The 24,191-nt window shown below is 40.2% G+C and overlaps 1 protein-coding gene across 5 annotated transcripts in view; it reads right to left on the reverse strand.

Moving 5' to 3' along the window:
* Window positions 1–24,191, reverse strand: part of Ubn2 (ubinuclein 2) — an 86,827-nt gene that overhangs the window by 15,232 nt on the left and 47,404 nt on the right. For 3 of the 5 annotated variants that reach the window (XM_036180279.1, XM_036180278.1, XM_036180282.1), the window contains exons 14-18: window positions 22,369–22,419; window positions 19,785–21,332; window positions 11,169–11,400; window positions 10,829–10,918; window positions 6,220–8,122 (exon numbers count right to left, since the gene is read on the reverse strand). In XM_036180279.1, the coding sequence (XP_036036172.1) occupies window positions 8,073–8,122; window positions 10,829–10,918; window positions 11,169–11,400; window positions 19,785–21,332; window positions 22,369–22,419 (1,971 nt within the window). In that variant the 3' untranslated portion in view covers window positions 6,220–8,072. Of the gene's footprint in view, window positions 1–6,219; window positions 8,123–10,828; window positions 10,919–11,168; window positions 11,401–19,784; window positions 21,333–22,368; window positions 22,420–24,191 lie in introns of those variants that run through there. The other 2 variants (XM_036180280.1, XM_036180281.1) reach the window with 2 other exon arrangements.

A 24,191-nucleotide genomic window follows, 5' to 3' on the forward strand; every position in this document is an offset into this window, starting at 1 on the left:
CAAATCCTTGGTAAGTTTGCCAGTGTGAGGGAAAAACAATTTTCTGACAGGGCACAATGTTTCTGCAAACAGTAGAAGTAAGTAAGAATGAAGGAAAGTTTATGGTTATAAATAGAGAAAATATAATATGGTTGTGAAATTTTAAGTATAGGTTGTCACATGGGCAGACAATGGCTATTCTTGGTTGCTGTCGATTCCTAAGCGTACTCTGAAGACAGACAGAGCTGCTGACTTTCACATTATCTCAGGTAAGCCATCTTATCTGGTGTCAGTCAAAGCTCTACCACCAAGCACCCAGCAGCCATGTTCAGGGTCAAACTGAATTATGTAACTGTAGCGAAGTGAGGGCATATGAAAGTTTTCTGAGGAACTTAAAACTGGGACTAAGGATTCAATGGTCTGCTTGGCTCAGACAGACCTTAGCCAAAGAGCTCTGTTCTAGGGGAGGTAAGAAAACCAGCAAGGCAGACTGTTACGAGCCTCTAAAGAAGATCCTATTTCTGCTGATGAATCTTGAAAGGTACTGGTATTGTGTAAAAATGAGATCCATTTACTGTTATTTTTGCACTGCTGGGTAGGTACCTCCAGGCTTCACAAACGCTTGGCAAGAACTCCACCAATGAGCTACACCTTCAGCCTATAAGATCTGTTTTTTAATATAAATGAGAAGAGGAAAAATCCCCAAGTTCTGGACTATGTACAGAACCTTAATTGTACTTAATTGTACTAGTAAGACCAGTGTGGGTAGCAGTGTAAAAAGTACACCAAGTTGGAGTATCAACTGCTATGAAATGGGAACCCATAGGAAACACAGAGAAGCAGAAACATCACAACACAAGGAGATCGCAAAGAACCACTTTAAAGTAAATGGTACTTAGGGTGTGCATGAGAAAAATGTCATTTAGCATCAGGCTAGTCAAAAGTATTCCCATTAAACTCTAAAGATAACCTATGCTTACATCTCTGCTAAGATGTAAATGATCCCCTATACTCTCTTTGTGTTGGATGGGGACAGAGGGCAGATGGAAAAGTTACAGAGAAGAGGATGTGGAAACAATTGACCTTTCCTTCCTGGATCGTAGTGGAACAGTGGGTGACATAAGAGCTCCACACCAAAGGCAAGAACGAAGACAAAGAGAAATGAAGACTTCAACCTGAATGCTGAAGCTGTTTTCAATCAGAGCCTGAGCATCTTTTCAGCTCTGTCAACCAAACACTAACTCAGCACTACACTGGGTGACTTCATAAAAGCTCAAACATGTTCCACTACACTAATTCTAGGTCTGCACAGGCAAAGGGATTATCAGCTAGCTTTTTATGTCAAGTTCACATTTTAGGGCAGATGAACACAGACAACACTTCTATTTTAGGCTGCTGTTACTCTTCCCCAGAGAAAACACTCAGACCTTCAACAAAACCCCTAAACCTTATTACTTTGGGTTGAAATCTTCACATTTGTTACTGAAGAACGGAACAAGAAGGAAATGTGGAAAACAAAGAGTATGCTTATCTGCATAGCTGATACTCAGAGGCTATGAACTAAGGAAAAAAATAAACAAAAATCCCCAAAGTGATTTTAGAAAAACAAACACCACCAACAGAAAATCCCTTAAGACTAGAGAATGACTAGGTCTGAGCCAGTTCTGTGGTCAGCCTAGATGTATCAGCTGCGTAGGCCTAGTGCTTTCTCCTAACTCACATGAGCTGGATACCTGCTCCTCAACACCTTGCGCTCTCTGTCTTTGCTGACACTGAATGTGTGCTGTAATTTAAACTCACCCATACTCACTCTCTCACACACACTATTTAGCCCTAACAAAAACTGCAGCATCCATTTGTTCCTGTTGTTTTAAAGAGAAACATTTCATGTATTATTACTCAGTATGCACAAATAGAAGGTGAGATAAAATGATCTAAACTCCTGGGAGCTAGGGAAATCATGTCTCCTTCTCCCCTGACCATCTCTACCTCTGCCCCAGCCAGAAAGTGAATCCTATTTTCTTTCTCCCACCTACAGCCCGAGCAGCTGATGGCTCCAACTTGCTCATGGGCTGAAGAAGCATGAACTGCAAAGTTAAAAGTATAGACAGCTGCCTAGGTGTAGGCCTGCCCCACCCCCAGGGCAAAGCCGGATAAACCTACAGACACAGGAGCAGTGTGCAGGGTCTGATTTCCTCCTAGAAAGGTAAAAACTTAGTTTTTCCCCACCACCAAGCAAGCACTACACGGAAGTTTGATTCAGAAGGTCTAAGAGGGAGGCTATAACCTTTCAGGATCATTTATCAGTAAACCAAACTTCATCTAACTTTACTTTCACAACCTTTGAAAACATTACACAAGTAATAACATCATAAAAGCTTTAAAAACCTATTGGTAGTTAAGAAACTTAGTGTCATCTGCTCTGATTAATCTGAAACTAATAATTCTACCACACTACAAATATGGTATGTTTAAATATCAAATATGTGTCTAAATTAAAATTCCAGTGATTGTTTTTTTAAACATAAAGACCATAGGGTGCTCTTTATATCCACATATGTTTTTCAACCTCTGCAGGAAGATAATACTATAATTATATAGGATGTTCTAGAAAAACTCAAAATATTTTTGAAATAGTCAAGTCTCTGATATCCCTGGGAGGTAGGCGATTATTCTTATACCCAACTGTCTCATGGGTAATCTGAGGCACGAAGGTTAAATGACATCCCCTAGATAAAGTAGTTTAGGAATAACACTCACTACTGATCCTAGCTGCCTGATGACAGCTCTGCTACCAGGAGCTTCCTCTTTTAGCCTTTTAGTCTCCTTTTCCAATTAAAATATTACTTCAATGGGGTCCTTTATAGATATATTTGTACTGTTTAGAGAATTGGTTCAACTTAGTCACTTTCAACATGTCACATCTAAAAAATTGATAAATAAATCTTAGATATTGGAAGTCATATTATTTTGCTCAAGAAAGATATTTAAATAATCATGAAATTAGAGCAAAATCTAATCATCTGGAAAATAAAAAGATTGAAAATCTCTCAAGTATGTTGCAGATTATGAGTGTTTCCTCACTATCTAATATCTTAAAGTTTATTGAAGTTTTCAAGGTATTCAGCTATATAATTTCTTACAGATAATTTTCCATAAGAAAACACCTTTTAATATTGACATGGGTGCTAACTTCCTTCAAAGTGTATTCAGCTACCACTGTATGGTTCTAGGTCTAGCCCTCCACGTGTTTAATCTTGTCTGCATAGGGCACCATATCAGATTGACTCACAAGATACTCTTGTTATCCTGATACTTCCTCACACACTACTTCTGCCAAATCTGAAGGGTAGAGAGAAGTGGATTACATCCAGAAATAGTCAATGAGTCCACCGAGTTTATTATGCTTGCAAAAACCAACACATATATGTTTTATATATATATATATATAATGCCCTATACACACACACACACATTTTAACTTCTACAGATACTTAGAAGGGGAAGCCAGCATCATGTGCAAAGACTACTTCCCAATCTGCCCATCTGAATCAACTCAAAGCAATGGAAAACAAGGCAGAAGTTCTGCAATGTCCAAAGGGCAGTGCTTAGAAAGATTACCATGGAACAGCTGTGCCTGGTTTTATACACACACTGTGCATCTCATACTTGTGTCCACACATACAAAGCACAGGAAGAGTATTATAACATGACATGATTTTGGCAAGTCTGAGATTCTTTCTCCTGAATCCCCTGACTTAATCAGTATGTACTCGAAGGTGTCAGAAAAGTTTCAAAAGAGGGGAGAAAAAGAAAGAAATAAAAGGCACTTAACAAAGACAAAGGCCTGAATTGAGCATGGTTTAGAGGAGTAATATAAGCATCTTTACCAGAGATAAGAAATTATTTACAAGGAGTTAAATTTTTCCCTTAAAATTTTATAAAATAAAATTGCATAACATGTCTGTGATCATTTACCTACTACTGTACTTTTTTTCTGCTTTGTTTTTACAAAACCAAAAGCACTCCCAAAGCAAAAACAAACAAACAGTCACACATGTACAACTAAAAGTCAAAGTGCCCTTCATAGAACATTAGGTCAGCAGAAGTACTCATGCTGAAGCTCAGGACAGCTCTCAAGTTTGGCCTGGAGTCTAGATTTTCGTCATTCTATTTTCAATTTGAAAAATAAAACAAAACAAAACACAACAAACAAAGGAAACAAATCCAAAGCCTAGATAATAATAACAAGACAAGGACCAGTGTGCTTTCATAGTACACTCCTGAAATAAAGTACCCTAGTTCTTCTACACAGGGGTCAAAGGACATGACAAAATCTCCTACAAATAGAGAAGGTAAAGTCAACCAACACAGGCAAATTCATTTTCCAAATGTAGCAGCAAGTAGGACAGATAACGAGTTCTAGAGACGACTCCAAAGGACAGAGTTCTCATAACCAATGGCAGTTGCAATAACAATAGAATTTTCATTTCAGAAAGTCTTGAACCAAGTAGAGGTGGAAAGGATTGTGGGAGAGGGCAACCAGAGGAGAGAGAATAGGGGTGCCTGCCCTTTCCATCTCTGCATAGTAAACAATTTAGATCTGCTTTGGGAAAAAATATCCTGGGTTGAGATCAGTTCCAATAAGCTGTTTCCAAGCAGGTGTCAAACCCACAGTCTTTAAACAGGTATATGCCCGGTTCTTTCCCCAGTGTTGGGACCCAAATAAGCCTTATTCAGTGTCTATGACACAAAACAACATAATTTGGGTTAATAACATCCATCAAAGGGGTGGTGGGCATAAAAAAATGTACTAATTGAATCTTCTTGATTCCTTCGAAGTATAAGGACTATCTTACTATAGATTAACTTGGCTTCTTTTCCCCAAATCTTTTCTCCAGATTGTTTTAAAATCATGATTTCTCATTGTGTTCTCAGAAGCATGAGAAGAATTGTAATTGAATTTTAATAGAAATTATTGCTTGCATTTATTTCGGAGGCTCTGAATGAGCTTGACACTTTGCTCCCAAACAGTCTCCAACTGAGGTCCAGCACTGCTGTCCGAGGACAGCTCTGCTGACTGTTATTGCTTGTGAATACTGAGGATCACCTTGTATGTACAGTAACAGCTTATACACTAGTGAAGGCAATTTCAAATATAAGACAGGTGGAAACAAATAGCTTAATCTTCCTGAATCAAGTACCCCATGAATGGGATCTAAGTGTGCTGATTTACTTCTGCATTTGGATGTTGCTAATGTTTTTTTAGTGATACACATTGCTCTACAGATATCCTTTCCAGTTATTCACCATTTTAAAAATAACATAATCTGACTTTAAGTGCAAAAATACAGCATGAGTCGCAAGTCTCTGTTAAAAAATAACCAACTTATATGCTTGTTTCTAGTAATAAAAACTGTAAAGACAGGTAACCATAAATTATGGACACCATTTTCAATGTTATGATATAGAAAGAAATGTATTTACATGTAGAAAGAACTCTGATTCATCTGTATAACATGAAAGGGCTGCTGAAGTAGGGTTCTCACAGCAGTCCTTGGGGAATCAGGACTGACAGGAACAGAATATACTTTACATATTATATTCTCAGAGCCCCCTGTTTCAGGTAATTTTATAAAAAGACACAGGAAAGAGAATTACTAATCTTGTTCTTTTCTAATGATGGCAAAGAACCATCAGGGGCCTTCATATAGCATGGTTCAGAATTGATGGACTTAAGAAACTATAATTATCATTATTTGACTTTTAATAGCAATTGATTTATATGAATGTGTGTGTGTCCATGTAAACACACAGGTATCAGCAGGAAGAGAGACTAATATGCCCTGACTTCTCCCTGGGTAGAGGAAGCAAAGCCCAAGGCCGCCTTCCTAAACACACCCCCAGCACAGCAGCCCAGGCAGTATGAACAGGCATGTTTGAAAAGAAGTCATCTGGTGCTAGAGTAAGCCAAGAGCTGAGCAAGCTTCTCGAAGAGACCTTTCAAATGAAACTTAACATGTTAAATTCAAGTCAAAGCTCTGCAATGTCCCTGTATTTTTCCAAAATATCTACTAGGGCTCATATAGCATCTGTATTTGTTTTATTGGTAAACAAAATTACTACAGTTAAGAAATTATAATAATGATTCCTTTCCTTTTTTTCTTTTCTTTCTTTCTTTTTTCTTTTTTTTTTTTCCTTTTTTTTCTTTTTTTCTTTTTTTTTTTGGGAGACAGGGTCTCATTGTCAGCCCAGTACAGACTAGCCTGGGTCTCAATGCTATATACTCCAGGCTGGCCTCAAACCTGAGATCCTCCTGCCTCACCCTCCTGAGTATTGGGATTACAAGCATGGGCCAGAATACCCAGCTTCAACGGTTCTTCTGAACAATCTTTTTCCCTTACTGCAACAAGTTCTTGGAACTAAAGTTTTCATTTATTCATTGACTTTTTGCTGTGAAGCATGTCAATGTGACTTTGAAGTCAAATTATAGGCATAAAAATCTGAGCAGATCTGTGGTTGGTTATTATAGTCCTAGACACTTCTTGAGACTTTTGTTTATTAAAGGAAAATGGGGTCTGGTTAACACTCTGGTCTGTACAAACGTAATGATACATGGTAATATGTAATGAGGATATGAAAGCAACCTTGTTTTTACCAGGCTAGTCTGTAATTCATATATAAAGTTACATCGCTTAGAGCTTATGCTATTCTTGGGTAATTTGAAAATACTTAGAAGCTTAATATTCAAGGGATGCCCCAATGTAGTTGAGGCAAAATAAAATGTATCCAAAGAGAATTGTATGTTTTCCCCTTTACATCCTTCATTGCTTCTATTCACATACAGAAACCAGAATTAAAGAATCTTAATTATCTGGAGGTGTACTTGAATATCAACATTCTGAGTAAATTCTAGTAAAACTTTAAGATTCCAAATGCTCAAAACATTTTTACTGCATTGGATATGGGACATAAAGCTTCATTGTGATAGTAAAAAAAGGTGATCCTTTGTGCACATCAGTATTCCTACTGGAATTCATCCCTTTAAAACAGTATACTATTATGTATATGTTATTTGGTTGACTCATAAAGAAACATGCTGTGTACACTCTGTTTATATCAACAGCTCTAGTCACCTCAAGTACCACTAGTGAAGAGCACTGTGCAGTGAGGGAACTGGGCATCTGCAACTCTTGGCAGGCTACAAGGGAGACGAGCAGCAAAGCAGCAGCCCAACAACAAAGACCCCAAGTATCAAGAGAAAATGCGAACACTCACTTCTGCGCATCAGGACTAGAAATAAATACTAACCAGTCAACACCGGATGACAAGGCAGCCGCAGAAAGGAGTTCAGTACCTACTTCTGAATGGAGGATAAAATAGACCCTTTTACAAAAAGGGCATCATCAACGTTTTGTCTGTTAAGAGCAATAGGCTCACTTTCCTGACTTTAAAAATCTAAAAGATATAGTAATATATATCACCATGCTACAGCAACTTTGCTGAAGCCTCTTCAGTCTGCTGACTTACATTGGGAACTGCTACATACTGGAGAAGATTCAAGTTTGCTCAGGACATCTGAGGGTACAGTACTCTTCGGCTACTGTCTGGAGAGCATCAAGCGATTGACTATGGCAAATCTGTTCCCTACACAGACTGATTCTCCTCAAACTGGGCTGATTCTACTTTTAGTTGCTTTTATTATGCACTTGTATGTAGAGTGTTCAGATCCAACCCCCAGGATGGATGGCCATTTACCCAAATCCTCTCTACTTCCTTCTTCCCCCATATTTTAAAAAAAAAAATCAAATTGATGCTTCTGTGGGTTTGACAGCTGAGTCTCTTTGATGTAGGTTAAGATGGGAACTTTAAGAGACCAAGGTCACTAACTTTGCACAAAAGCATCTCTTCCTCCTTCCTGCACCTGGCTTTGCTCAAGTAACAACATTTCCTTTCCTTTTCCTCCTCAGCACAGTGCTTGGGACGAGAATGTAAACATCGACAGAAACAGCAGCCCTGTGACCACATAAGACTTTCCCTTCAGGTAGGTCCCATCAGCCAGCCAAATGATTCCTCTCTTGATTGCTGGGAAGTCACTGAGATTTCCGTGGTAACTTAGTGTCCCCTTTACTTTGGCCTCCATCTGAGAAAAGAAACGTTAAATAGGGATTGGCATGTTGTAAAAAAGAAAAAGAAAAAACAAGAATGTTTATTGTGGATTACATCTCTAAAAAGATAACCTTTATCTCACATGGTGATGGCATTATAGAAGTTGTTTAAACATAAGATGTAAAACTCGGTGACTAAAAACTATATTAAAAACTCCAGTAGGTGTTTACCATTTATTTACCTCATTCCCATGCCCAATGTTGGGTCACAGAGAAACCAGATCACACACTGCCCACCTTCAAGGGACCTACCTACCACATATTTTGATTCCTTTGGAAGACTAGGTCTTACTTTCTTGTAAGAGAAATTAAATATTTTGCCATTATATGACATGTGATAATTCCCAAGTATTAACAACACATCACATTGGTAGTGAAAAAAGTCCAGCTATGTCTTTGTTTAGGTCCTAGCCTTGTGGTACAGGATGCAAGGCTGCTGTTGGCAGCTTAGTTTCCACATCTACTGATTCTGTTGCCCTTCACTGTTTGTAGAAGATATGTAACCACTCTATCTGATCCTCAGCCAACTACTTCTAAAATCACTAGGAGGAGAGAAAAAGGGAGTTACTCAGGCAAGGGTAGGACCCAATGACCCGTGAGTCCAGAGCCCTGGTAAGGAAGATGAAAACCCAGTGACAAGCCAGGTCTGAGAGAATGAGAGGGAGGGAACTCCTGAAGGGAAGAGGACTGACTGGGATCCTAAGTCATATATATATGGCCAAACATTAAAACAATTTAAAACACAGCCTGTCTTAGAAGAAAAACTGTATCATTGTTAGTGATTACTTGTTGTATTATTAGTTCTACTAAATAACCAGGGCCTTTTTCATTCATAGTAAGATATATCTATACATATATTCATTTGTAGAGAGAAATGATTTGATCAATAGTATAATCAGATTTATAAAATAGTAAGGTACAAAGATTTTGTTCAAAGTAACTAGAGTAAAATTCTTTATACCAGAGTTTAATGTAGTATGGCCCATGGCCAAATCTGGCCCACCATCTGTTTTTGTTAATATAGTTTTATTGAAAGTCAGCTTTATTCACTTGTTTATAAATTATTTGTGGCTATTTTACATTATAATGATAAGGTTAGGTAGTTGTAAAAAAAGATTATAGGATTGCAGAGTCCAAAATATTTATTATTTGTGCCACTCAGGCTTTGTGGCACACAGCATACAATGAGTTCAAGGCCAGTATGATCTATATTGCAAGCTCCTGGTCAGCCAGGTCTACACAGTGAGACACTGTCTCTGAAAACAAAAGCAAAGAAAACTTTTTTTGACCCCTTTTTGAGATAAGAATAAGAAAATAAACACTAGCCCGGTGATGGTGGTGCATGCCTTTAATCCCAGTACTTGAGAGGCAGAGGCAAGAGGATCTCTGTGAGTTTGAGGCAGCCTGCACTACAGAGTGAGTTCCAGGAAAGGCACAAAGCTACATAGAGAAACCCTTTCTCGGGGAGCAGGGGGGGTGGGGGGGGGAGACGTCACATAAAAATTAGCCGTGTGGTGGTGGCAGGGGCACATGCCTTTAATCCCAGCACTCTGGAGGTAGAGCCAGGGGAATCTCTATGAGTTCCAGGCCAGCCTGGTCTGTAGAGTGAAATCCAGGACAGGCACCAAAACTACACAGAGAAACCCTGTCTTGAAAGACCAAAAATAAAAAATAAAAAATAAATAAAAAAAAATAAAAAGAATAAACACTAATGGGCTCTTATTATCAACCATTTACCAGATGAGACTCTTTCAATCAGTTATTTTTATTAGTTTCCCATATGACATCTATTAAAAATTTTTTTTGTCTTCAGTGTGGGGTAATAGTGTTGGTGAAGCTTTTCCAAATTAGCAATTCTACAATTTAAAATCCAGACTCAAGTTTAATGCCTTATATCACACTTTTTAAATGACAAGTTTTAATTAAACTTTTGTTATTTGGAAAATACTTAGTCCTCTTTTTCCTGTTCTGGGAGACTGGTGTTGACCAAATAAGATAGTTCCCATAGAGCTGGAACACTGGGGTCTTTTGATCATCAAGAATCCTGTCTGTCTTACTTCCTTGTAGGTGGTCACATTCATACCAATCCTCAAGAGCTCATGTCCCCCACTGGATCACAGAACAGGAATATATTCAAGCCGAATCAAGAGCAGGAAGGTCATAAGGGGTTTATGTTCCTTCTCTCAAGGATGAGTTTTGGGCAGCTGACCACAGAAATGATCATGAGATTAAGGACAGCATATTGCCTCCAGACTGAAGCACAGCTCCAATTTCTGCCCAATGCTCAAGAGTAAACTGGTGCATAGTTTATTTTAGCTTTCATTCTATGTGTTTGGGAGTTTTGCCTGCATGTATGCATGTGTATCCTCATGTGTGCCTGGTGTCCTCTTTTTGTGGGTTCTGGGGACAAAACTCAAGTACTTTACCTGCTGAGCCTTCTTGTCAACTTCTGTCTACAACTTTGCTTAATTATTTTATGAATCCATGCTTAGGTAACATGTCTATATAATAAAATCTTTTCCTCTTGTGTCTAGCATATCTCATTTACCCTTTTTCTTTCTCTTCAATGTGTTTGTTGCCACTGAGGATCCAGTGTTTTGTCATCCCATTCCTACTGTTTGAAGGATATTGAGTCAGCATCTCTATACAGTTAGAATGATAGAATCGAGCGGCTTGCTTACCATTAAACGCTTGCTGTAAGTGTGTAGGCAGAGGTGAGTGGGAAAGTGTTGCTGCATGCTGACTTCCCGGTTGTAAACTCTTCAGTAAATCTGAGAGGAAAACAGACTTGTGGTGATCTTTCTGATGTGAGCCCCTTAGTCTTCTTCTCTAGTGCCAATGTAAGCCCTGGCACCAAGAGCTTTTTAACACTACCACACATATTTTGAAAGTTGACTTATGTAAATATAGCCATGAGCATGCTAAGACATCCCCCACATTGACTTTCTCCTACATACTTCATTACAACAGACATGTGGTGTGGATGGTCCCTGCGTTCATTTGAAACAGAGCTCCACTTACTCTGAGTTAGGCTGTGATGGAAAGCGGCTGAGGTAGATCCCGAGGTGGTTGTCACTCCAGCTGTGTCCGTTCCAAAGCCAAGTAGCTCCAAGGGAAACTGGAAGGGCATGGTCACTGGAACAAGGCCACCCAGCATCCCAAAAGGAGTCACAGTTTGATTTGTTACAGACAAAGGTGATGTCATGAGAGTCAGAGGTGAGGCATTAGCCAATAATGATGCTCCTGCTGTGGACTGTGTAGAAACCAGGGGTCAAAATAGATAAGAAATAAAGCATTGCACCTAAATTGATTTAACATCTTCATGGATGCAAGACTGTGTCTTTATCTGTTCTAACAAATGAGAAAAAGTAACACTGAGGTGAAAATATAATCCAGAGAGTTACTAATAATGGTTCTGAAAATCTGCAAATGACATTGGAAATTTTTGTATACACAGCTCTTCTGTCAGCACTGCAGTCTGCGTCTTAGCTGTTCAATGCCCATTCTTGCCTGTAAGCCTCGAAGTCCAAAACTTACATTGCCCTTTCTCTACTTCTCCTTCCAAACCACAGACATGAATCATGTGGGAGTCAACCCCACTGGGACTCTTCAGGCTCTTTCCTGGCAGGGCCTACAGCTGCCATCCCGTCTACTGCTCCTTCATCACAGCACCTGAAAGCTCTTCATCCTTGGTCTTTCTTCCCTGTGCTTCCCCAGAGCTGATAACTGCCCAACCTATACTCTAAAGGGCTCCGACTGGAAGCAGCATTGCACCTCCCCCAGACACCATTCTTTCTTTCTACAACTCCACTGTTATTTCTGGATCTTTTCCATCCCCCAGCAATAATCAATATTATATGTATCCCTTTTTAAAAATCAAACCTACTGAATGAAAGCCTCCATTTCTTCCTATCTATAGTTCCTCCAGAATTGCTAAAAGCTGGTTTCCATTATACCGCTTTTCTGAAATCAGACTTCCTAAGTATAAAGTGTTTTCTTACTCCTTTATGTGAGCTTTGAGGCCCTGAGTGATGAATCAGAAATCTGCTAATGCTGGTGAGCTTACAGGGGAAACGACTTAAAATATACTCTTTGAGCTAAGTCAATTCTTCCCAAGACTTTCTACACAACAATTCAGTGATTTTTCTACTTCTGGCATTTCTTCACAATGGGCACTTATCATTATCAAACATTTATTTAATACATCCAACTTTCTTAGAAGCAAACATTACACACTATAGTCCTGCCACTGGGAGTTTTCTTTTGTTGCCTGTAATGCTTCCTTAGTTAAAAATTTTATAGTTTTAATTGTGGTCAGGAAAATAGAATTTATTTTTATTTATTAATTTATTAAAATTTAGAAACTGGAGAGATGGCTAGTGTCACACGCCTTTAATTTCCAGCACTCGGGAGGTAGAGTCAGGAGGATCTTTGTGAGTTCCGAGGCCAGTCTGGTCTACATAGCAAGTTTCAGGCCAGTTAGAACTTCCAAAAAGCTTTTTTTAAAGTTAATAATACATATTAGATATTGTTGGTTTTGTGAGTTATTTCTACCAAAATACTTCATTAATTAAGGTTTGATATTTTATTTGTTTTTCAAACAGCATCTCATTGTTTAGCTCAGGCTGGCATGAACTCATTATGTAACACAAACAAACGCTGAAATACAAGCCTTCCAGCCTCAGCCTCTTAAGTATGTCTCAGATGCCACCATGCATGGTAAGGGCTAAAGGTTTCATTTCTTAAGATGTAAGAAAATATACGTAACTTTCCCATACATTTGTGGTACACTGCATAGTATTATACACCCCAGGGTCCATACCACTGCTGAACAAAAAGTGAGGTCACTCTCCAGAAGACATCTTATTTTGGTTCCACTACTCCATTTCCAACCTTTGCTCATCTCCTATGTTATCATTGATATTTATGAGCTCAGTTCTGATCTGTCACCTCAATTTTAATCCTGTGAATCAGAGTTTCGTGAGTAACACCACTTGGGTTTCCAACACTCAACTGACCTGCCATGTCCAAAACTGGAATCATGGTACCCACCCCTGCCCATCAGCAAACACTTTTTTTCTAGGAGCCTGGGGCTGCAACCTTAATCTAATACACTGAAGGAGTTTCTTCTTCACCCAACATTCTCTTTACACCTAAGCAGTAATCCTCAACAGGTTATGTTAAGTGACATTTTGAAGAGTTGCCAGCCTTTTTCTTTACTATGTCACTTATGATACACAGTAGATACATTTAAGAAAAAACACCCAGGTCACCTTACCCATCATGGAGACACCTGCCCAGGCCACACAGGTGCTCTGTCTTAGGTTGGTGAGCGCCCCCCAGGCATTACCCGTCTCTGAATACTCATTATCATACAGGCTCAATCATGTGTGAGCTGCAGAGTTAACTGCTGCCAAAGATCTCAAAGTGTCACTGGGCTTGCAGTCTGTGTATTTGATACAGAAAAGACCAACAGAAGTCCTAACCTACCCACAGCCAGTAGGCTAAAGGCAACTGAGCCATTCCCTTCCTTATTGAGCCTACTGCAAATTGGAGTCCTTGTAAGATGGTATCCCAAAAGCAAATGGAACTTGAATTTATAAAAGTTCTTCACACCTCAAGAAAGAACCTGAGAAACCCACGAAAGAGGAGCCCAGCCCCCAAAGGTGGAAAGTCACAGAAAAAAGACTGTTAAAGAACAAACTTTCTAAGGTTTGACTGTCTAACATAACTTTGTGTTCCTGCTGTTGAAATTTGCACCATGATTGTCCTGTGGCTAACAGTTTTGTTGTATTGTTTTCAACTTATGCAAAGGGAACCTAAATGCATCCTGACGGAGAAATAAAAGGCTCCCTATCATAGGAAACACCCTGACATTGTCTTGCCATGCAAAAGATTGCCTTTATCCACCAGGGCCCATAGATTGGACAAAAGAAGGGGAATAGTCTTTAGCCACATGGATGGAGGATACTTGGGATGGACTAATCTAACTGACCAATCCCAAGAAATGGATTCAGACTTGTTCTCTTTAACAGGAATTATGAGGCAGCTGCTGGCCAGTTCGTGGGTGCACCTCAATAAAAAAAAAATTAAGCTTATGGGCTGGAGAGATGGCTCAGAGGTTAAGAGCACCGACTGCTCTTCCAGAGGTCCTGAGTTCAATTCCCAGCAACCACATGGTGGCTCACAACCATCTGTAATGAGATATGGTGCTCTCTTCTGTGTATATAATAAATCTTTAAAAAAAAAAAAAAATCAAGCTTACTGCAAAAAAGGAAAAAATACCCAGTTAGAAACAAAACTGTTTTAAAGTGACTAGGATAAAAAGGATCCTGTATCAGTTTAAAGGTAAGCAAGAAGCCGGGCAGTTCACTCCTTTAATCCCAGCACTCTGGCAGAGCCAAACGATCTCTGAGTTCAGCCTGGTCTACAAAGCGAGATCCAGGACAGGCACCAAAACTACATGGAGAAAACCTGTCTCAACCTTCCTTCCCCTCCCCCCCTGAAAAAAGCAAGCAAGAATGGGGGCTGGAGACATGGCTCAGCAGTTAAGCACACTGGCTGCTCTTCTAGAGGTCCTGAGGTCAATTCCTACAACCACACAGTGACTCACAGCCACCTCTAGTGTGAATGGATGCCCTCCTCTGGCATAAAGTCGATAGAGCACTCATATACATTAAATAAACAAATCTTAAAAAAAAAAAAGAAGTAAGCACCGGGCAGCGGTGGTGCATGCCTTTAATCCCAGCATTGGGGAGGCAGGTGGATCTCTGTGAGTTCGAGGCCAGCCTGGGCTACCACGTGAGCCAGGAAAGGCGCAAAGGTACACACAGAAATCCTGTCTTGAAAAAAAAAAGCAAGCAAGAATGGTTCCTTTATTTTAAAGGTAAGTCTATTGTAGTCTCTAAAGCTGTGTCCAAATGGCTCTCAGTGAAAACAGTGACTAATGGAAATGAGTTGAACCTTTTAAAGCCTTTCTACAAAAGTCTAAGTGAAGCATTACAACAAGTGGAAAAGATAAATTAGGACAAGTTCCTATTTTTAAAATAACAGCAATTAAAAAAATATGCTATAAGTAATGTTTCACACTTCCTAAGAATTTTCCAAATCCAATTTTGTTTATGACTAAATTAGAATGCTAGGTGACCTCAATGCTACATTGACATTTAGGAGTTCTCTCGAAGAGGTACTTTCAGAAGTAGAAAATCCCACTGTTTATAACATTTGGGAGCACAGAAAAGCTGTCAATATTAGCTAGATGAGCAGAATACAGTGTCCATAATCAGACACGTTTTTCTATGCTTTCTCCATTTTGAGAAGAAATATGAACGGAAACTGCTTTTCTCAGGCAGGCACTTGATCCTATACAGCTACTTACTCTGTTGGGAGAAACAGCTGTTTCCCAGTCACCTGCAATACCATTCTGAAATGCAGCCCTACTGTTCTCCTGGTTAAGACTTTCCAACAACTTCCCTTCTTTGTAAGGAACCCCCAAACCCTTACAGTCCCCATCAGTGTAGGTTATCCCCACAGTTTGGCCACACAGGCTTTCATCTCAGGCTCTTTCACTCAGCATTTCTATACTGTGTCCCTAGTCCATACCAATCTCCTGTCTTCTCTATAGGCTGTGCCCCATTCTTTCAACTCTCTGCTCAAATCAAATAGTATTTCCTTTAACAGGCCTTTTGAGGTCCCTTATGTTAGCAATAATCAACTTTCAACATTTTTTTCATAGCGCATGCTTCTTTCTTTTTTAAATAATACTGGTGTTTAGCTTATCTAGAGGATATGCTCTACGAGAGCAGGAACAGTATGTTATTAACCCTGGGTCCCCAGCACATAGATGAGAGCCTGGCACATAGTACCCAGTCTGCTGACTGGGTGATGGCTTTTAGAATCATAAAGTGGCAAACACAGGATCATACAAAGTCAGTAAGCTGAAGGGCAAGAAAGAGGAAGAACGTTCTGGAAGGAAAGCAGACAGAGATAATAATTTGTACTCAGGAATATTTTAACTTTCAACCTTTGTTAGATGACTCATCTTTTCCACTGCACTGTGGATAGCACTGCAGATGCCTTGTAGACAGGAGGTGCCAGCTTCACAAGAACAGACCCCAAATGTACTTCCTCATGGAGGAACATCTGCTTTAAAGCACGTGGGTTCAATACACATCTAGAGGCCACAAAAGGAGCTGAGAAGACTTCAGAGATGCTATTTCATATGGAAACAACTACCCAACGGCAGAGGCGATGTGACATTAATCAACTATTGACTTTTTCTTGAGTCATCCAGTAAGACAGAGAAAAACAGATCAAAGAAGGCAGGAACCTTGGGGTTTCCAAGTCATACATCGACCTGGGAATGGAAGAGTACCAGGAAGGAACTCGTCATCAACACATATTTTGTCATGCAGCTTTCTTGCTGACAGATCAATTATTCTTAAGACAATGAATGGCTTCTTTTAGGATAAAGAATAATCAAATACAAGATGGCCACATAGATTTAAGAGGTGAAAAAGGTGAAGGACAATTTAATCAGACACTTGAAAGCAATGAAGTAAAAAACACAACACAAATCCAATTTTTAAGTATAGAAAACTCCCCTAACATTTTAGAATAAGAAAGTAAATGAAGTCACAACTCTGATAGTGGAACAAAGACAATACTTATGTCATGGAGATTTAACCAAAATCTGATCACTACTTCAGCAAAATGGTACAGCTACATGAGAACTATACTTCCTATTTTCATAATGAAAGTCACACGATAACACAATGGTAACATTCATAAAATTAAGAGTTTGTCATTCATTTGTTCATTCTTCTTTTTTGAGACAGGGTCTCACTATGTATCCTTGACTAGTCTGGAACTCACTATGAAGACCAGGCTGGACTCAAACTCCCAGAGATCCACCTGCCTCTGTCTGGGATTAAAGGTGAGCCACACCACACCTGGTTGTCATTATTCTTGCTAGCTGGGCATGGTGGTGCATGCCTATAACCCCAGCACATGGGAAGTAGTGACTGCTGAAGGTCTTGTCTCAGAAAGAACATAAGCGTGGATAGTAAGGAGGGTATAGGACTAGAACTACCACTTTTGTTAGAATTCCATTTCTTTTTTCTTTTGATTAAAGGTTAATTTTGTCTATAAGGATGATTTTCACAGAGAATCCCCAGGATCAGTGTATCTGAGCTTTGCTGTTACCTCTCCCTTTGTCTTTCCCTTCTCTTTGAGATAAGGTCTCACTAGCTTGTCTAGGCTGGTCTTGAACTTAGGGCTCAAGTAAGTGATCCTCCTGCCTCAGTGCTGGGCTGCAGGTGAAGAACACCCACTCAGCTTTATTTCCTTATGATGAAAAAAAGTTTTTAGCAGAGATAAAACATCACTATGGATTTCAAGCACTGAAGAGTCAGTAAAGTGAACTTGTTCTCCATTAGTATGCAATCCTGAACTCCTGTGAGGGGAAGAATGGTAACTTCTTACACTATACTAAATTGCATGGAACCTCTACAAATAGCTGCAATAAGAGCTGAAGCTACAAGTCTGAAGCTAGCCTGGGCTACAGAGTGAGATCCTGTCTTTAAAAAAAAGGTTCTCAAAATAACCCTAAGCTAAGTGAGGTGTGGCAGCAGAGGCTGGGGGTCTCAGCTTCAGGGTCAGGTAGGAGTGCAGCAGGCTCCTGACCAGTCCAGCCTATAGACAAATGTCCACTGTCTAAGCAAAGCACTGAATCAGGTCTTACTAATAAAAACAAACCCAGGGCCAGGTATTGGGGTGAATGCTGGAAGATCAGAGAATCAGAACAAGCCACAGCTACCTCACCTTGCCAATTCCTCAACGGATCCTGTTTCCTCAGACTGGAAGCCTCTGAGTCCTTATTCTAATGGATCTCAGCTGAACTGCTGCTCAAAAGCATAAAAGCTTAACTAGGCTCTAGTTCATGGTCCTCACGCCTTATATACCTTTCTGCTTCCTGCCATCACTGCCTGAGATTAAAGGCGTGTGTCACCATGCCTGGCTGTTTCTAGTGTGGCTTTGAACTCACATGGATCTCTGCCTCCAGAATGCTAGGATTAAAGGTGTGTGTGCCACCATTTTCTGGCCTCTATGTTTATCTAGTGGTTGTTCTGTTCTCTGACCCCAGATAAGTTTATTAGGGTGTACAATATTTTGAGGAATACAGTATCACCACATTTCCCCTTTTTTGTCTAAAATTAAAATGTTTGTTATTTTAAAAAAATTCAGGTATGAGGCTCATTATGTTCTAAGTACAAAATTAATGATAAGATAAACAGGGCTCTAGTCTAAGAATATTGGGATTTAAAGGTAAATTTTCCAGCCATTTCAGACAAAACACATTACTTAGAAAGGATAATAAAATAACCAGCATAGCCTCGGACTTTTCTATAACCTGAAGTACTAAGTTAGTGAGCCAGGAAGTCTACGCTCATGTAAATGTTACAACATAGGAAGCAGTGATTAAGTGCGCAAAGGCAACTGTAAAGTAAAAAACCGTCTATGTCCCTTCTAGCAAAGAGTACTTGGCTAATTGAGAGGCAAGTTTAAAGTAAAACTTAACAAACTGGGAAAATGTGGTATATAGGTATTCCAACATTACGTGGACAGAATTATACATGAATAACTAAAAAGTTAATTTGGAGCAGATAACTGCTTAAAGAAAATACAAATGTATAAATTTGATTAGATAAACAAAACAGCTGGCTCAATGGTTAAGAACACTTGCTGCTCTTTCCTAGGACCAGAGGTTGGTTCATGCACCCAAGTCAGGGGCTGACAACCTACCTGTAACTCCAGCTCCAGGGAATCAGTTGCCCTCTCTAGCCTTCTTTAAGCACTGCACACAACATGCACATCATGCCCCCACAAACAAAAAGGATAGAAGAAAAGGTAGGGAGACAATTGAATGTGTTAATTTCTACACTAATACTTTGTTCTTGTTTCTAATAAGACAGAGTCTGTGGAGAGTTTCTTCCCTCAACAGGGTGTCACATAGCCTATACTGGCCTTGAACTTGCTGTGTAACCAAGGATAACTCTGAACTGATCATCAGGCCTCTACCTCTCAAGAGCTGGGAGTGCACCAGAATGTCTGGCTAAGAAATAAAGTTTTAAATATACATTCAAGTTTTGTTTTTCAAAACAAATGTTAAGGTAAATGTGAATCTTTTCCTGATACTGGAGATTGAACCTGCGGTATCACACATGCTAGTGAGACTGTCACTGAGCTAACACCCCATCCTACCTTCTAACATTTTACTTTTTTATTTTTGGTAAGACTCTGTTATTCAGCCCAGTCTAGCTTAGAATTCCCTGTATGTAGCCCAGTCTGGCCTTCAACGTGAGTTCTTCCTGCTTCACCTTTCCATGTGCTAGGATTATAGGTATATGGTACCACACACACAGCCTAATAGGATACTTGGTTGAAAAAATAAAAAACACACATTCCAATGAAATTCTCACCCAGCACTATGATATCAACATTGAGAACATTCCATGGTCATAGCTGTTATCAGCCTAGTATAAACAAATTGTATATGTCACATGAAAAGTCACCAAGGTGACTCAGAAAGCTTGCTTAATCTTACATTTATCACATGGATGCACAGTTCATACATACCTGCACACTGGCTGTTACCACTGAAGACCCTGAGGCAGAGGCTGGTCTATGTGGAGTAGACAACGGTTTAGTAGCACCCTGTGTTCCACTTCCTGTTCCCCCAGATAGACTAGTCCTATTAGCTCCACTTGAGTTAAGGTTGCTACCTCTGCTGGCAGGTACATTCATCGTAATTCCACTCAAGCTGTTCTTCCCAACAGTTCCAGTGGATGATGAGTTTGTTAGTTTAGAAGGGGCCTGAAGAGTTTTTGTCGATGGAAGGCCAGAAGTGCGATTTGAGGGCAACAAATTCAGAGTGGGAGACTGTCTGCTGATGTTCATTCCACTGGGCGGTTTATGGACAGGGTTGTTACTGGGGGAGTGACTACTCTGAGCGACTAGTGTGTTTGGACTGGAAGAAGTTGGGCATACAGCAGGCTTGGGAGTTGGGTTGGATTTAGAAATAAGTTTAGTTGATACTGAAGGCTTAGCTGACAGAGAGGGCTTGGGTGAGGCAGAAGGCTTAGGTGAGGGCAAAGGTTTGGGAGATGTGGCAGGTTTGGGAGATGCGGCAAGTTTGGGAGATGCAGCCATTGAGAAGGGAGATTTGAAACCCTGCGTGGAGACTTGTGACACCATAGCCTTGGCTAAATAGTTACTGGAGGTAGTGGTGCTCGGTGCTGTCCTAGAAACCAGGGGATGGGGCCCCTGAGAACCATTTCCAGGTGATGGGGTAGACAAAGGGAGGCGATACATCAGTGGCTTATCTGAAGTCTTGAGTAGTTGGGACGAACAGGAAAGTTGGGGGTTATTACTTAATTTCACAACTGGGTTGGTCTGTGATTTACTAATGGTGGCTTGTAATGGAGACACATAGTTCTGCTGGACAGTTGAGTGCTGGTGCACCTTTGTTGCTTGTGTTAACGGAGAAGCATCTTGGGCCTCTGATGTTCCCAGAGCCTGAGAGGAGGCAGCAACTTGGGCTTGGGAGGAGGAGACATGAGTCTGTGAAGAGGAAGAAGCATGTATCTGGCTTGACCTTTGCAATCCTTGCTGGAGTAGCCTGGCTGGCAAAGGTTCTAAGGAAACTTTAGGGTTCTGAATTGAAGAACCAGCAATAAGGCCTGAAGAAATGCCAGTATGAGCTAAATCCTGGGGTTTCTTTGGTACTGGCCCCGTGTGACCAGCAATGAGACTTGGCGAGTGTGCAGTCTGAGCAGCATCCAGTTGTTTGGGAGCAGCCAGCGGTAGCTTGCTCATGATGCTCGCTAGCTTTTCTTCTCTCAGCCCTGGACGAGGCTTTGCAGCTGGCACATTTAGCCTTGAGCCAACCCAGGGGCCCTTGTTCCCATTGTTGATGACAGCTAAAGCTTCAGATACAAGATCCAGTGAAGACGAGTGGACAGAAAGGTCTTCATCCAGGGAGTCATCGAGGCAGATGGTTTCTTGGGCTGGTGCTGAGCTAGAGCTGGCTGAGGCAATGATGGATGTGCTGGAGCTCGTGGATGGACCACCAACTGAAGCCACCAAAGATACAGGAGCCTTTGCGTCTTTTTTTGGGCTACATTCCTAGCATAAGTAGCATTATATTGGAAAAAATAGAGTTAATTACAAATTTTAAACTTAGTTTTTACAAGATTAAGACATTCTTATGATGACTAAAAATATTTTTTGGCTATTTTGTTTATTTTCACACAGGTCTGTGTATAGCCCTGTCTGTCCTGGAATTCCCTATATAGACCAGGCTGGATTTGAACTCACAAAAATCCATCTGCCTCTGCCTCCTAAGTGCTGGTACTAAAGGCATGTACCACTGTACTGGATCTCTTTTTTTTAAAAGCTAGAAACCTTGAGAAGACTGCCAAAACCAAAATAGTGTTGAGAGACAAGTGCTCTAACCAGCTCTCCTCATAAGGTGTGACACACTTCGTTACCATGGCCTTTCAAGTCATCTTACCAGGACCTCAAAATGGGGCTGAAGTGCACTGACTGAGGGAGACGTCACTCATGTACTCCACTTCACCAAACATTCAGAACCTACTTCAACCCCAGCTTCTCAGAGCTTTTATTCTCCTCGGAAAGGCCTTCACCTCTTGTCTAATAAGGTTTGCAGGGAGGCTGACTCTTGTTCCTTGCTTCCTTGGATTTCTATAGCTACTTACCACTAGTACACAGGAAAACTAGTGAATTATTCAACCATATTTAAATCATATTTCTACTCATTATTTGTAATTTATCAAATAAGCTTTAGTGTCTCCAACTGAGTCAGGTTCTGTCCTAAGAAAATTAAAGATATTAGTAATTGAAGTGCTAAATGTCTAGGTGAATATTGTCTGTTAAATTAACTTTCTTCAAATTCAAAGAAGAGTTAAGAGAATTATAGTTAAAAATATTCAAAGAGTAAAAGAAAAACATTAGCAAGTTAAAGAGCAACCATTTATTTGTTGGTAGTAAAAGTACTGGACTAACTTCATGTGTAAGATAAAGACAAAACTACTACACAGACCCATACATCATTTCAGAGGCTCTATTAGTTCCTTAGAAAGAAAGAGTCCCAAACCCAGAGTCTTATATACTGATGTGTATATGCAGCCACATCACTTACCTTCAGCATAGTGGGGAAAGAACGAACAGGAAGGGTCTTTACCATCACCTCCTACGGTGTTACAGTAAGTAAGCTGTTAAGAATGCTGTTACACTCTCACTTCTATAGCACTTGTCCCAAACTTTTAGTCTAAGAACTCAATCTTGAAAACCTCACTACCTATAGAAGCATGGGCATGATCCCGTTAGAGTCACACTGTTGGCTAAAACGAGAGGGTAACACATGGCTCGTATGCTTGCACATGCTGACAATCCAAGTACACTATTACCAAAACTCCATCACTAGAAAGAATATAGGACTGACGTAGGGGCAGAAATAGTAAAGGTATTACCATCACAAGGTTTCTATTTTAATTATATTTTGGGGGAGGCAGAGTCTCATATATCCCAGGTTAACCTCCAACTCCTTATCAAGCAAAGGATCATGCTGATAATTCAATCTTTGCTTGAACTCCTGATCCTCCTGCCTCTATCTCTTGAGTGCTGGGATTATAGTCTTGTACTATAATGACTGCTTTATGTGATGTGAGGGTTTCACGTATGCTAGGCAAGCACTAATCAAATGAGCTATAGTCATAACCAAACTATGTCTGCTTTTAGGGATATTTTTATTACCTTTTCCACCTCAAATATTAATTTTAGCAGTGAAGGAAGACTCGTTCTTGGCTAAAGAATAGAAAGAATGGAGGAAGGCTCACAATCCAGCTTTTCCTAAGCACTGTTAAGATTATCTTATGTTTCTTTTTCTTGGGGGTAGGAACAGGTTGAGACAGGTTCTATGTATCCCTGAGTATGTTTGAGACTGGCCTGAAACTTGCTGCAGTTCTTCTGCCTCTGCCTCCAGAGAGCTGGGATTACAGATATGTACTACCACGAACATACCACCATGAATGCTTAGATACTTTATGTTCTAAACTAACAAATCTACCACCTATTTGTGGTGGATTTAATTGTTTGTGATGTCCACTGACGCTAACCTGTACTAATAAATCCACTTACCTAGACTATATTTCAGACAGCAGACAGTAAGCTCATGGGTTTTGCTTTTGTCTGTTGTTGTCTGGGGCTTTTTGTGGTGCTGGGATTATGCCCAGGGCCTCTGGCATGCTGAGTATATGCTTTGTCTGAGATCTACCTACAGTTTGTATGTTAGACTTGTGCTATAAATAGGTAAGCCTAGGATGTGGAACATTACATGGCACAGACTCTGCTTTTGCCTGCTGCCCTGGGTCACTGCTGAATCAGTAAATCACTCTGCCACCTTGTGCAAGTAATGCAAATTAAACTCCTAACAAAGGGGACATTTTCAGGCAGGACTGTCTTTCTCCAATCTAGAACCCTTGGTCAACAGAGAAAATTTTCTCTGCTGGTAGGTAGATGCTTCCCCTCCCTGTCATTAACTAAAGACATCATTCTTTTAGGGCCCTGCTTTTCCCAGGCTTCTTTTCTGTTTCTGACGTACTATCCCCAGAAACCCCTACCTGTTATGTTCTGAGAAGACAGTGAAAAGAAACCATAATGCGATGGGTAGTCCCGCCAAGGGCAATGAAGGCCTCAGCAACAGACCATCAATGTGGTAGGTCCTCTTGGACTCTAGAATTTCTCTTTTGTATTAATAATTTTAGCTATGTTTTTTTAGGACAGGGTTTATCTATGTAGCCCTGGATATGATGAAACTCGACCAGTCTGGCCTCAAACTCAGATGTCTGCCTGCCTCTGCCTCCTGAGTGCTAGGATTAAAATCATATGCAACCATGCCCAGCAAATTCAATTATGGTTTTGATTTTTGTTTTGTTTTGTTTTTTTTCCAGACTGAACCCAGGG

This window comes from Onychomys torridus, chromosome 3, assembly GCF_903995425.1.
Source record: "Onychomys torridus chromosome 3, mOncTor1.1, whole genome shotgun sequence".
Lineage (NCBI taxonomy): Eukaryota > Metazoa > Chordata > Mammalia > Rodentia > Cricetidae > Onychomys > Onychomys torridus.